General features: G+C 30.1%; 1 protein-coding gene across 1 annotated transcript; it reads right to left on the bottom strand.

Moving 5' to 3' along the window:
* Positions 1-9,811: 9,811 nt before the first annotated feature.
* LOC114186191 (NAC transcription factor 56-like) lies at positions 9,812-12,161 on the bottom strand. Its single transcript, XM_028074232.2, has 3 exons — positions 11,833-12,161; positions 11,390-11,697; positions 9,812-11,043 (listed from the first exon to the last, which is right to left on the bottom strand). The coding sequence occupies exons 1-3, from the start codon at positions 12,017-12,019 to the stop codon at positions 10,408-10,410; spliced, it is 1,131 nt and encodes a 376-aa protein (XP_027930033.1). The 5' UTR covers positions 12,020-12,161; the 3' UTR covers positions 9,812-10,407.
* Between the last annotated feature and the right edge of the window lie 3,299 nt (positions 12,162-15,460).

Here is a 15,460-nt window from a genome sequence, read left to right as displayed (position 1 = left end):
CATTAGTATTGGATGCAAAAATATTGCAATATTCGATTATCCTAGTTGCACAACAAGATTTGCATTTACGTTTAATGGATGATGTTACAACCTATTCGTATGGTTCTTTTGAGAATCATATTTATATGAAAATCCATGAAGGATTTTATTTGCCCAACAAACAAATTTTAAAGAGGGTTATTCAATAAAATTGAACATGTTCTTTTATTGATTAAAGCAATCAGGACATGTGTGGCATAACCGTCTTATTGAGTACTTATTAAAAGAAGGATATAGAAATGATCCTATTTGTTCTTGTATTTATATGAAAAGATCCAAAAATGAATTTGCCATAATTATTGTTTATGTAGATGACATAAACATCGTTGGAACTCCTAACAAGCTCATAAAGGCAATTGATTACTCAAGGAAATAATTTGAGATGAATGATCTTTGAAGGGCAAAGTCTTATTTAAAATTAGAAATTGAGTATTTAAATAAATGTGTTTTTTATACGTCAAGATGCTCATATAATCAAGGAGCTTAAAATGTTCTAAATGGACAAGTCATGTCCATTATACACTCTAATAGTTATGAGATCGTTAGATGTTGATCAAAACTCTTCTTAGATCTCAAGAAAATGATGAAGATCTTCTTGGTCCAAAAGTACCATATCTTAGTGTCATAGAAACACTAATGTATCTTGTTAATTATACTCGATCTAATATTTCATTTGTTGTAAATTTGTTAAGCAAGATATAGTTCTTCAACTACAAGAAGAAAATGGTTTGGAGTAAAACATATACTTCGTTACTTTAAGGGTACTACGAATATGAGCTTATTTCATCCAAATGATTCAGATTCAGACGAATGGGTTATGTATATGCATGTTATCTTACATATTCTCACAATTTCACAATGGTTGATCACAAACAAGATATTTGATCATATGTGGTAGCACAATGGTTTCATGAAGGTATATGAAACAAACCATAGTAGCAACATCGTCTAATCATACAGAATTACAAGAAAAGTTGTGAATATATTTGGCTAATGTCTATAATTCAACATGTGCAAGAAACTTGTGACTATCCCCGACAAAGATGGAATCAACAACCATATATGAAGACAATAGTGTATTGTTCAATTGAAAGGATGATATAGATATCCAAAAATTCATTAATGTGAAAATATGGCAAGTCTATTTATGAAGTTTTTGCCAAGAAGAACTTTTGAGCAAACGATTCACAAGTTCGGACTCCATCACCTTAATAATGTAAGTTTACATGAGGGGAAGAAATAGAATATGTGATGAACAATATTGTATTAAAGAATACAGAATGTTGTACTCTTTTTCCTTCACTGGGTTTTTTATCCCAAAGGGTTTTTCCTAGTAAGGTTTTAACGAGGCACATTCTTTTATCAATGGACACTCAAGGGGGGGTGTTATGAATTAATGATTGTCCATTGATTGGATACATCTACTCATATGATTGATACTCATATGATTCATTACTCTTTATGTAAATATTTGTATTAACTAAGTTGATTTGTTTTCTTTATGGATTATATGTTGTATCTATAAATAGGACTATTTCTATCAATAATAATACACAGATGAGTTGCTTCATATTTTCTCATTCTCTATTCTCTATTCTCTATTGTTTATTCTCTTCTCTATTGTCTATTATTCTCTTTGTTATTCGCTTTATTTCATAATAGTATTATATTATTTTCCAAGTTTGTGACACTTTGCCTCAGACCATAAAATAAAAGGGTCACATCATTTGACAACAAAATATGTTGGGATTTTTAAGGGCTTTTGGAAATACGAGAGATATGGGATGTATGTTGGGAAATCACACACTAAGAAAATAATATCTTCAAGCGGAAACACAACCACAACAACCACAAATAAGAGCAGAAAAATATAAATAAAAGCACACAGAAATTTAACGTGGTTTGACACCTCAAGACCTACATCCACAAACAGTGGCGGATCTTGACCAAAAGTGTCGGAGGGGCCAAAGTAATATAATTTTGAGATCATTAGATTCGATATTAGTATAATGTTTCAAAAAAAGACTTCTCTAACTGAACATTTTTTATCATTAGTATAATGTTTCAAAATAGGTGAAGAGATAGAATCTATCTTGTTTGTCAATAATTTCCTTTTCATCACTCTCAAACGATTAATTTATTCTTCCATTCTTTATCAATGTACCTTTTTTGTAAATAATACTAAAAAATAATTGATCATAATCTAATAAAAAATTAAGACACGTAATTATTAAAAGAAAAATATATTCATTATTATTAATACATAATACATTATTATTTTTTTCTATATTCATAAAAAAAAATATACAAAAAGCTCATGAGATAAAAAAAATGTTTTCATTATCAAGTAAGACAAGAGACGGGAAAGGAAGATGATAAATGAGAAATATAATAAGTTTATGTCTAACTTTTTTTTACTTTAAAAACAAAAAGAAGGCATATGAGAGTGAGATATTATTACTATTTGTGAAAAACTAAAAAGACAATGAAAAGAAAAATAAAAATTATATTAATAAAAATTTGGTTTAATTACTTTTTTGATTCATGCTTTCCTTTAAGAATTTTAAGTTGGTCCTCCATTTTTTTTTAATCTCAATTTGATCTTGATTTTTGAAAAACTGATGTAATTCAAAATCTTTTATGATAAATTTCGTTAAATTCCTTGAAACAGATCAATGATCTTTTCATTAAAATTGAGACTCTTAATATACATGATTTGCTTTGTTGATGTAATTAACCTAGTCCTAGTGTCAATTTTATGTTTTATTATGTATTTACATTAAATATTATGTTTAAATAAAAGAAATAAAAAATTTAATTTTTATTAATTTTTAATATATATTGCCTACAATTTAAAAAATTAAAAAAGAAAAAAATATACATATATATATATATATAAAGAAAATATATATATATATATATATATATATATATATATATATATATATATATATATATATATATATATATATATATATATATATATATATATATAATCGAAATTGAGGGGGGGCCAGGGCCCCTCCCTGCCTCCAAAGAGGTCCGCTTCTGTCCACAAATACTCAACAAAAAACATCATCACTCAAGTGCAATTTTTCAGCCAAAAATTGCAAACCTTTTTACATTTTTTATGGACCAAAACTGCAAACCCTTCATAGTACAATTTTTCTAACAAAAATTGTAAACCTTCTAATGATACAGAATTACCCAAGTCCACATACATCCAAGAGACCTATTGAGTTGTGGTGACAATTCCAAAACTAATTCTTTACTTTCACAATACTTTTCTACTGTCCTCTTCTTCATATTACTCGATGTGGGACTTTGGTAAATACTCACTTGAGAACCAACAATATATTACAGATATATGAAATATATATTGTATGAAGAAATTGTTGCTATTATTGTTGTTGTATTTTATTGATATACTCTCTATATCCAAAATGTAATATAATATCAAATATAAAGTATTTATAATATCTCGATCTTAATCTAAAATAATAACTAATTTAAAAAATTGAAATATATTTCTAAAACTAAAATATTTCCTAAAAACTAATTTAAATAAAAAAATATAAAGTAATATTCTCACCAAAATTAAAAATATATACAAATTTTATATATTTATTCACATGAAAATTTTTACTCAAAACTTAATTGAAAATACTTAAAATTATAAAAAAAAACTCATAACTTAATTATGTCATTTTTAATTTTGTATGTAAAAATATATAACTATGCAAGATAGCAATCATGTCATCTTATTTGACTGATGGAAAATTCAAACAAAGGATTCAAAATATAAAATTTATAAAAAATCAATAGATTGAAAATAGTTAAGAAAGACTTTAGAAATTGGAAATAGTTAAATTTATTATCGACTTTAAAACTTAATAAAAATATGTGATAATAATTAACTTAATGTAACATATAACTCACCTTCGTTAATATTTCCTTTCATACCTTGAACATCAACTCAAACTAAGTCAATGTATTGTAGATTGGAAAAATACAATAAATTGACCGAATTTTGTACTTAGTGAGAATGCTTAAAAACTTAAAAAACTTAAACAATAACGTTTCAACATAAATAACCAAACACATTTATTATATTTTGTGAGATCTTCTAATCACTCAAACAAAAGAAAATAACTCTAAAACGAATATGTCATTGATTTGAATGAAACTTTCAAATTCCTCAAGCTAGGTTAAAGTTGGAGATATTCCACACAATAACACAAAAACAAAACAAAAGTATACAATCCAGGAATAACTTTTATACACTTAACTTAGTAAAAAAAATTTTTCTCAACATGAATTAGTTAACTCATTATTTGATCAATATATGAAAGATTTAATTGGAGGCATAATACAAGTCTCCAATTATCTTGCTTTCGTGTTTTTGTTTTCCTTTTTCACCCAAGTGATTCGTTTTTTTTTTTTTTCATGTTACCAAAGGCACTGAAGTAATAGTTCTTATAAGGGGTAGAAGCAGATTCTTCAAATGGACTTTTTCGCCACATATTATTATTATATATTATCATTTTGCATGGAATTTATTATACAACACATCAATCATGATTCAGAGGCCTTCATTCTTTTCTTTTCTTTTGGGCAAGTTCCATCTATGAAAATGAACACACTTATTCCCTCAATTATTAAATTCAGTACAAGTCAAAACCTCCATAGATCTTTCTCAAACTTTTTTCCAATTTGTTCTCTTGTTTTGCGGTGAAATAGTGCTACAAATTGATTAACATGATAAAGACAACACTCTCTATCTCTCTACATGTGTAAGTTATTGCATTAATCCTTCAAATTTTCATTGCCCTATACTATAAGTTAAAAAGGCCACACCTTTGTTCAATTGTTAAGGGATACGCGAGTTTGACTTTTTCATCCTCCGGAGAAAAAATCAATGGCAAAATAGTCTTTTAAATATAAAAAAAAAAATTATCAATTCATTGCTTTAGTTTCCATGTTATAGAAGTTCATTAATTTAGTTATTAATCATGTAAATTTGATTCTGATTTCTTAATCATAAAATACGAAAACACTGTAGTTTTTATTTTACTTAAGGTAATTAGTCAATTCAGTAGATCAAGTATGAATATATCGCAGTCTTAGTGCAATTAGAAAGAAAAGAAAAGAAAAAGTACAATCTTACGATTTTAATTATGTTAGTTTTGTTTAAATTTCATTAATATTTAATATAATTGAGTACAAGTTTCATCTTTAGTAATTGTGATATATGTTTATTAAAAGAAAAAATAACCCTAATATGAATTACTTTTGAAATAATTCTTAAAGATTGTAAATTTAGAAAGTAAAAAATAAATGGTAAAAGATTCTCTTAAAAGATTAATTACATATGGCTTAAATACTTTTTTGGTCCTCATTTTCGTAGTGTTTGTTGCAGATGGTTCTCATTTTGACAGAATGTTTAAAATGGTCCCCATTTTTATCGAATGTTTCAAATGATCCTCATTTTTGCGATTCGTGTTTTATTTGGTCATTTTCTGTAACGCCGTTTAAATCATTAATGGAGCATTGTAGCATTGTACAGGTGGCACGGATTAGAGTGTATTACGTGTACTGTACAAGTGTGGTAATTAGATATTTGAGGATAAATAAGTGAGCTACGGTTTTGGTAGGGAATGTTTGAACAGTTGGTGAGTTTTGGCAATCTTGTTTCTCCATTCTCAATTGGTGTTGCTGCAATCTTCTTCTTCTTCTTGCAATCTCATTATATAGGTATGTTACGGTCCTAATATTCTTTCTTTACCTTTGGTTGTAATCGTTAGAGGCAACCGTGTTGTATCACTTCGTGCACTGTTGGTGGTTCAACGAGAAATGGATTAACCCCAATTTGTAGTTGAGAGATGTCAGAGCTTTGAGGATGGCAAGAACTCCAAAGAATATTGGTAGAAAATTTTGGGTACAATTTGTTTTTATTTTTGTGTTAATAATAGATTGGTTTTAATTTTTGGTTTATTGATTTACATAGTGGTGGTTCCAATAATGTGGGCTGCAACTTTTTCAAATGGTGGTGTTGATGAAAAGGATAAGTCATTGAAGGTTGCTGAGAAGAGGCTGCAATTAGTAATAGGGTTCATTTGTGTTGTTATTGTATTATTCGTACTGTTATTATGTTTAATCTTTTAAAGTCCAATCTGTTTTGTACTATTGTTAAATGAAGAAATGAATTAGTTTGATTATGTTGATATTAGTCCCAACATGTTCAAAATGACATCTTAATCTGAGCATTGAAGTAAGTGATATTGATCTAAGCTTGGGAGAAATTAAATTGATCTAAGTTTGGAAGAAGTTAAATTCATAACATTAATTCATCCTCATCAAAATGCACTACATCAATGTTTGACAAAAGTGAAATTGAACAAAGTTTAAGGAAAATCAAAATGCAGTACATCAATAAAAAATTATACCTCAGAAATTCCAAAAAATAACTAAGAGGTTTGTAACTGCTATCATGGCCTCCTCCTAATCTGTAATTTCATCCTAAACTGCTGAGATGGTTCTTCTGGTGTATGTAGTGGTGCTGCTTGACTCTCCACTTCATTCCTTGGTGGTTGAGTTGTTTGAGTTTCAGCAATTTGTGCATTCTCAGCAGTTTCAGTAGTTGGTGCATTCTTAACAATTTGGGCATCCGATGCAGTCTCAGCCGGTGTTGCAGTCTGCTCATCCACAGGCTTATCTGGGGCAATTGTTCCTGTTATGTCCAATCTGACGGCATATGCTACATTTTTTGCTATGACCTCCTTTGCTGATTTGTGTGTTATCCTTTCTCAACTCCCACTCTTCCAACCTTCTTTTTTTTCTTGGGTCTTCCTGGTAAGATCCTCTTATGTGGTGGATGAACGTTAGGGTAGGGAGTTCTTTCCCATAAGACTTCACCATTGACTGGAAAGATGATGGATTGATATATTTCTTCGTAGATGGATCTCCTGAAACAGATTGGTATGAAGTCCTCAGCATTGATATTGATGAAATTCATTGCTACAATAGCATGGCAGCAAGGGATATTCATCATTCCTTACCAAAACCCTAGCTCACTTATTTATCCCCAAATATCTAATTACCACACCTCTACAGTACCTGTAACACACCCTAATACAAAATGTGCCACTTGTACAATGCTTCGTTAATGATTTAAACGGCGTTACAGGAAAGGACCAAATAAAACACGAATTGTGAAAATGAGGACCATTTTAAACATTCGATCAAAATGAGGACCACTTTAAACATTCTGTCAAAATGAGGACCATCCGTAACAAACACTACGAAAATGAGGACCAAAAAGGTATTTAAGCCATGACATATTAACATTAGTTTCACTTTTAATAAAGACACGTTACAATTACTTAAAAAGTCAAACACATATTCAATTATTTTAACTATTAACGGAGTGCAAATAAAATCAGCATAATTAAATAACCGAAATATGTCAATGTTTATTATACTACAGCAACTATTTACCTATCTAAGTATAAAAATAAAAATAAAAAAGTCAATTTCGGTGACACTGAAGGAACAAAATTTTAAAATATTTATAATCTTTTTAATGAAAAATATATAAAATAGAAGTAAATAACAGAAAGAAATCACAATCTTAATAATGATGAAGTCACCTATTTTAAGAAAATATATATGCTATGAGTCTTTAATATGAACTGGGATAATAAAAGTTTACATTAATTAGATGTTCAATTTATGCCACTTAATATATATATATATGGAATTAGCCAATCTGAATAATTTGATATGATCTTTCTAATTATGCATATATCATTTTTCATACTACTTAGATATTATTGCTTTCTTATCTAGTAATGAAAATTTACTTATATTTCAAATATTTATTATTCATGAAAACGGCGTCGTGGAACGAAGTATCAATCGTTTTTTTTTTATTAATTAACATGGAATTCAATAAACCTGATATATTTTATATATATAAAAAAAAAAAATCTGTGGATATGTTAATTTGTATTGTATATATAAGGTTAATGAGTGGTGCGAGTATAAACGTTTGTCATCTAGTTAATTAATTTTATATCCCTATCACATGTTGAAGAATATATTTTATTAGAGATGAATAAACTAAATATATAATATAAGACTTTCATCCATATATATATGTATAAATCATAAAAATGTATGATTTAAACCAATATGCATTCTTTTATGTGCATTAATTTAAATATGGTATAAAGCTTTAGGGTTTTTTTCTGTCTTTGTGTATGTATGCAGGTGTGGTGGATTTGTTTTTGAAATTGAGCATATGGATGAGATTGAATGGATGCATTTAGGGTATGTGAGAGCATGAGAAAGAAGAGAGGGCATGCATATGAAGAGCAATAATAGTGAAAAGAAAAATCGTTATGATATCCATTCCAAAACGAAGCACAAATGATGGTAAATTTGATAAAGTTGATTTGTATTCTTTCCTGAGAAGGGAATGCAATTAAAAGGGTATTAAATTTGTGTGGTATTAGGATAATGATTCCTTTAGATGATAGCAAGAATGGTCCCTTAGAGTCAAGCCACAAAGAAAGCTAGCTGCTACTGAAATCGACTTTCTTGTCTATTTGCGTGACCTCTGGCTGGTGGAATATAGTTAACTACGTCTTATCACTCCCACGAAAGAAAATGACACCCATCCTCAAATATCTCACACCCTTTTCAGATTCAATCACACCTACCTCCATCCAAATTCATCTTCTTCCTCGTAAATTTTTATCGAAAAATGTTAGTTATTAGTTTCTGTGAAGAATCTGCATTTCAAAAATTTCTGGTGTCTGTCATCATAGACATGTATCAACCAAGTATTTAGGTTGTTAATTGATTAGTGTTGAGTTATTTATTAGTAAGTTGATATTAATTACGTCATGTTGAAGTTTTGATGTGCGCATGTCGAATTGATTATGATGAAGTAAGGTGGAGTGTCAGATTTTGTGAAGATGATGAGGTATACTGTGTGAATTAATTGGTACTGGTTTTGTAGTGGAAAAAGAAAAAGGGTAGCTTATCCTGAGATATGGGTTGTACGAGTCAATGACATTTTTAGAAGTGAGAAAATAGGGAAAGAAAAATTGACACCACCAAAACTAGTCCCGGATAATGATGGAGTCTCATGGCATCACAACCCAAAATTCCATTTAATAACATTAAGGTTTAAGATAATGTGATAAGATTAAGTAATTAAATAGGCGATGCATCAACATCCACTACCACTTCTTTCATCACACCTCTCTCCCAAGACAGTAATAGCATCATCATACGTGAACGGATATGATTAATAAAATAATCATTAACTTAATCATAATTAATTTTCTCATCCTGATTACCACTTTTTGCTTGACATAGTATAAGACAAATACCATCATGTAGAATATTTTCTGAGAAAAATTTCGTTGGTGCGTGTGAATGAATGAATGAATCATCAGAAAAGCTTGTAGCTGCTAGTAAGTTGCACATCGCACAGGACGTGGTGAAAATTATTTCATAACAAACAAATTAATATTGCATACTTTATATGTGTTTATTTGCTTATACACATGTTCCAACTCAATAAGATTCGTGGGGAATAATTCTGGGCAAAAGGATAAAGATGTGAGTGAGACAAACAACCTTCTAGCTAGGTTACATGCAGAGACGTGATCGAGAATTCGTTACCATAAATGTTACACTTGGACAAAATACTATTCTGCTAACTCTACTCACTCACAAATTCACACAAAACCAATCAAAATCAGATCAATATTTATGTATATATCAAGCTCTTAACAACAATACAGAATAATACATTCACAAACACTAGTTTGTTTTCTTAATTCACATATTCACATATATGAATATATATAGATCGTGTTGTAAAGTTTATGATCTACACAAAGCTCATTAATTTGTATCCTAAATCATATAACAGCTGAATTGAAATCTTTCTTCTCTTTTGAATATTTGTACATCAAGAGCACACCACCATTTTTATTTACATACCAATAAAACAAGCAGATATCTATATAACCGTATAAAGCTATATTTAATTTTAGCTAAAAATATCCCATGGCCTCACCTTTAGTAGCGTTGTTATTGGCTGCAGCTACCTCCAATGGTTGAAGAAGTTCACTCCATGAGGCCCATCTAATTCATCAGACTCTAACAACTGCTTCCATCTTCCTAACAACCAAAATCTCAATAATCTTTACAATCTAAGAGAGTGTATATAGTGTAAGGTTCCAGCAGCTGAGGATCATCACATCATCATATTCTTCTTATACTAATTCAACATCTCCTTCTTCATCTTTTTCATCAATAATTTTAAATAAACCTGAAAGATATATTGTTCTAAGCATACCAATTCATTCCTGGTATTTGATATGTTGTTGTCCGAAGTAGTCCATCGCCTATGGATCCCAACATGGATTGCTGGTGCAATGAAGGGGTCTGAGGGAGCTGGTTAAGCAGAGTCACGATTGAGGTGGCGGTGCCATTATCTTGATCAGTTCTCACAACACTTCCATGATTATTATTGTTGTCCCCACTTTCCAAATTGAACCTCTTGTTCGATGATGAGGTTCCACCCACATCCTCATCGTTCCAATACAGCGACGACAGTGTTCTTTTGCAAGTGTTGGAAGAGTGAGTCATGGTTGGCACAAAAGAAAGCTCTGCCTTGTTGGAGTTTGAAGCCCCCATGGCAGTAGTGCTTGTGTTCATCACTGATCCGTTCCCTATCATCATCCCTTCCAACAGGTTCTGGTCATTTTCCAGCAATGCACTGCTGTAGCCTGTCGACATCTTTGAAAGATGGTTATGATGATGATGATGATGATGATGATACCTCCCACTCATGTGCCCCACGTTGATCGACGGAGGAATCCCTCCGATCATCTCTTCCATTGAATCTTCCCTGTCATGCTCCATCGGAGACCTGTGCGTGTTGCTCTTCTTGTAGATTCGGCACAGCACCCAATCATCAAGCTAAACAAACACATATACAACATTCAGAAACCCACAAAAGAGACAGAGAACAACCCAACATAACATTTAATTCCTCAACAAAACAAACACAGATAACGTTTCTCAAACGTTGTTATCAGAATCAAAGCCACACATGTACAACATACTATATATAGAGGAAACTCCAATACTGATGACTGGAGAACAGCATCTGAATTAACTGTATCCATCACAGCAAAACATTTTCACACGGACATTCAAGACAAATCCATCATATCACCACATCTTATATATATCGTATTAAGAAACAGATGATGTGATAAAATGATGAAATTCTGTTAGTATGAATCAAATTGTAGTGAATTACCCTTAGAGAGTTTTTCTTGTTGCCCAAGTCACATCCAGGAGGCCTATTGTTAGGCTTGTTATCAGCGAGCCTATACTCATGCATGATCCAATTAGTTTTGATTCCTCTTGGGGGCTTCCCTCCATAGAAAACCAAAGCCTTTTTCACTCCAACCTTCTGGGTTCCCCCAGAGGTTAACACAGGCTTATCAGTCCCAGTGGCTTTCCAATACCCAGATGTGGCCGCCCTGTTTGGCCTCGCTCCGTTCGGATACTTCCTGTCCCTCGGACTGAAGAAGTACCACTCCTGCTCCCCAAACGTGGCCTTAGCTGCCAAACCATAAAAAAAATAAAAAAAAATTGACAAGAAAAACAAACAAAATCAATACCAAAAACAAAGCAAACCCATTTCGGTTCTGAACGTAAAGTCTGAGTCTTTCTATTCCTTGGATGAATTGCAATTACCGGGTAGCTCCCATGGATCGAACTTGTAGAGATCGACCTCGGCGATTATGGCGACGGGAAGAGGAACCGAAGCTGCTTTTTTCTTGAGGTAGTGGACCACGAGCTCCTCGTCGGTGGGGTGGAACCGGAAGCCAGGTGGCAATTGCGGCTGCTGTTGTGAACCGGTGGAGGAGTCGGTGCTCTCCATGGTCACCGAACCAAAGCTGGGGTCTGTGTTTGTTATTGTTGTTTTGTTTTCACTGGGACGGGTTCTTTCAAGTGGTGGTTATGTTATGGCCATGGCTTCCACAGAAAACATGTTATTAGTTGGGACGAAATGTTTTGTTTTTGCTACCCCACATAAGGGTGAGGCCCATGTTTTATATTGGTACGGGAGTGGGAACGATCCGGTGCGGAAGGGTCTATGACAACCACCCAATGGACCCGCGACGTGTTAGAGAAGGAGGGGTATTTTTGTCTTCTGAGGGATGATGGATTTACCCTGCGGAGTGAGGTGGCGGCGCGTGTATGGAAGAAAGGTGGGTGTGTGATGATGACGTGAACTGGAATTCTGGCCGTTGACAGGTTGACACATGGGATTCGAAATGAAGGAGAGGTTGACACGTGGGTGTGATGTGCAGTTTGTTTTTGTTTTTGTATTATAATAATTATAATTATAATTATTATTATGGTATGGTTTTTTTCACTGATGGTGATTTTAATTGTACTTTGTGTTATGGGAGAAAAAGGTTGGAGTGGAATGATAAGTGTAAGGTGTGGTGGTGAAGATAAGATTTTAGTCTCTGCTTTTGTTGGAGCCACCAATCCATTTGTAACAAGAAAATTACCATGCTAATCACGTGGGACCCATGTCATAATCCCACTTCCTACCTCCAACCATGGGAATGGTAAGTAAGAATACATCATATATATTTACATCTTTTCGTTTTTTTTTCTCAGCCACAATATTTTATTCTTCTCCAATTTTAATGATATATCTTTCTCTAATTTTATTTGAATTAGCTAGTATACAAATTTTAATTTTTTTAATTTTATTAATTATTAAAAAAATGATAATTATACTTCTATGTGCTAACTTTTAATTAGTAGCTAATTAACTTAATTAGATATCTGTTTATCCATGTGTCGCTATGATTTATATACCTAGTCGCAACATAATTTTATCAGAGTCAAAGTGTTCACATGAACTCTTCAACAAATTATCAACTAATGCTCAAGATATTATATATAGATTTTAAAAGTTGTACTATAAATTAAACTATGCAAAGTGTTATGGTTGAGAAATATATATATTATTGAGAGAAAGGAAAATGTTGAATGAGATCTAATTAAGGCTTGGGAGTCTTTGTTTTCACACATGAAATTATTAATTGTTTTTCGTTTGTATAGACTAAACTTAATATATTGCTATAAAAGTATATATTCCAGTTATACTAATTAAACCCTCATTACTTACTATTAGCACTATAGGGTTTTGTGTTAAAAGGGAAATACTAATTTAATTTGTTATATTTTGGTATTTCCTATTTAATATGGGGATTGGGATTGAAAATATTGATAAATCCTACGAAAAACAATCATATCGATCAAAGTGGAGCACATTTTAAGAAAACGGAAAATCATATATAAAATCACAGGGCTTGCTGTTCCTAGTCAATAATTAATTTCACTCATTTAACTTGGACTACAATATTCACTTATTAATTGCTTAATTGATTTTAGGAGTAAAAATTGAAAATCCAAGAAACTGTTTGTTTGAGGATATAAGAGTTCACGAAAATCTTGAACACAAATATGTTCTAACCTTTTTTTTATTACCTATATACCAAATTGTAACACGTTTATGTGATCTTTATTTATATATATATATATATATATATATATATATATATATATATATATATATATATATATATATATATATATATATATATATATATATATATATATTATAAAAGTATATCTAACAATAATTAATTAATTATTATAGTAATCAATTTAAATATAAATTTATAAATTAAAAGTAATTGATATTTAAAATAATTTCTAAATTAGTTTATAAATCGATTATTATAATGAATTAATTTTTAAATTAGTCATTAATATTACCTATTAATGTTTTATCTATTAAATAAATTGATCTCCAAGTTTTTCTTATCATTAATTTAATGACATTTTTTAACTAAAATTTTGATAATTAATATTAATGAATAATTTAAAAATAAATTCATTGTAATAACTAATTTAAAAATTAATTTAGTTATCAACAATATTTAACTTGATATTTGAATTGATTATTATAATAATTAATTGTTTTTTGTTATTAAAATTAATTATTAAGGAAATATTTTTTACAGTGATATATTATTTAATTTTTTTATTTGATATTATATTTTCAAAAATATTTAAGCATATTTGAAATTTGTAAGATGGGTTTGACAAAGAGGATAAAGACAAAAAAAATGGGCATTTGGAACAGCGGAAGTAGGAAATGATGCAATGAAAATAATGAAATAAATTGGTAATAAAGACATAGTTATTTTTGTGGCAGAGAAAAGAAGAGATAGTTAGAGTATGATGTGGGTCCAAATGCTGATTCTATGACCGACCAAAGGGTCCTACCATCACTCACCTGACAAATACAAGGTGGAGACTACTTCAACTTATTAGGGTCAAAATATCTAACAACTTTTTTTTTACTCATCGACAATTCATTATTAAAATCAAATTTCTCTCATTTAATAAATTATTTATGCATGCATAAAAACTTGGATTTCAGATAATATGTTCAAATTCAATTTTTTCTTTCACTGGTGTTAAATATGTTGATCGGATAAGCTAATTACATGTATTATAGTTGAAGAGGCAATCTCCTTCAATGTAAATGAGAATGTCTTATATGTGAAAACAATGTTATTAAAAAGAGGGAGACATGATAACATAATCAACATAAATGCATGATGACATTTTATCTTCTTTGATGAAGGAAAAAAAAAGTAAGAAATAAAATATAGGTTAAAAGATTTCTTTTCAATTCTAATTTTTGTTTAGGTTTTGTCAAATCAGTAATTTTGTTTTATGCTCGAATAGGTCCCAATTTTTATTAATTTTGTTCAATTTGATCCTCTTTTACTAACACCATTTAACTCATTACTGACTATGAACAATGAATTTCACGTGTCACTTTGTGTTTTTTTCTAATTAATTATTTTTTTTTAATTTTTTTAAATGTCTATGTGTCAACCCAACAACGTATCACTTGTAAGAATCAATGTTTTATATTTAATTTGATTCCTATATTATTATTTTTGTTCAATTTAGTTTCAATATTTTTAACATTAATCAATTTTGTCTCCAAATTAAAATCAAATTTAATTTTTATATTAAAATTCACATTTTTATGAAATATATTAAAATTCACATCATTATAAATTTTATATAAAAATTAAATTTGGTCTCAATTTAAAAAGGAACAAAATTTCTCAATTTTAAACAAAATAGGGACTAAATTGAACAAAAATAACAACTATAGAGATTAAATTAGATATAAAACATTGAATCTGACACATGACACATCGTTGGGTTGGCACGTGAACATTTATAAAAAAAATATTAAAAAAAAAATCAC

Source organism: Vigna unguiculata, chromosome 5 (genome assembly GCF_037176805.1).
Source record: "Vigna unguiculata cultivar grain cowpea cultivar isolate G323 ecotype 2 chromosome 5, ASM3717680v1, whole genome shotgun sequence".
Taxonomy (NCBI): Eukaryota; Viridiplantae; Streptophyta; class Magnoliopsida; order Fabales; family Fabaceae; genus Vigna; species Vigna unguiculata.
The sequence above is the reverse complement of the archived record's forward strand: the minus strand, read 5'-3'. Positions and strand labels throughout refer to the sequence as shown.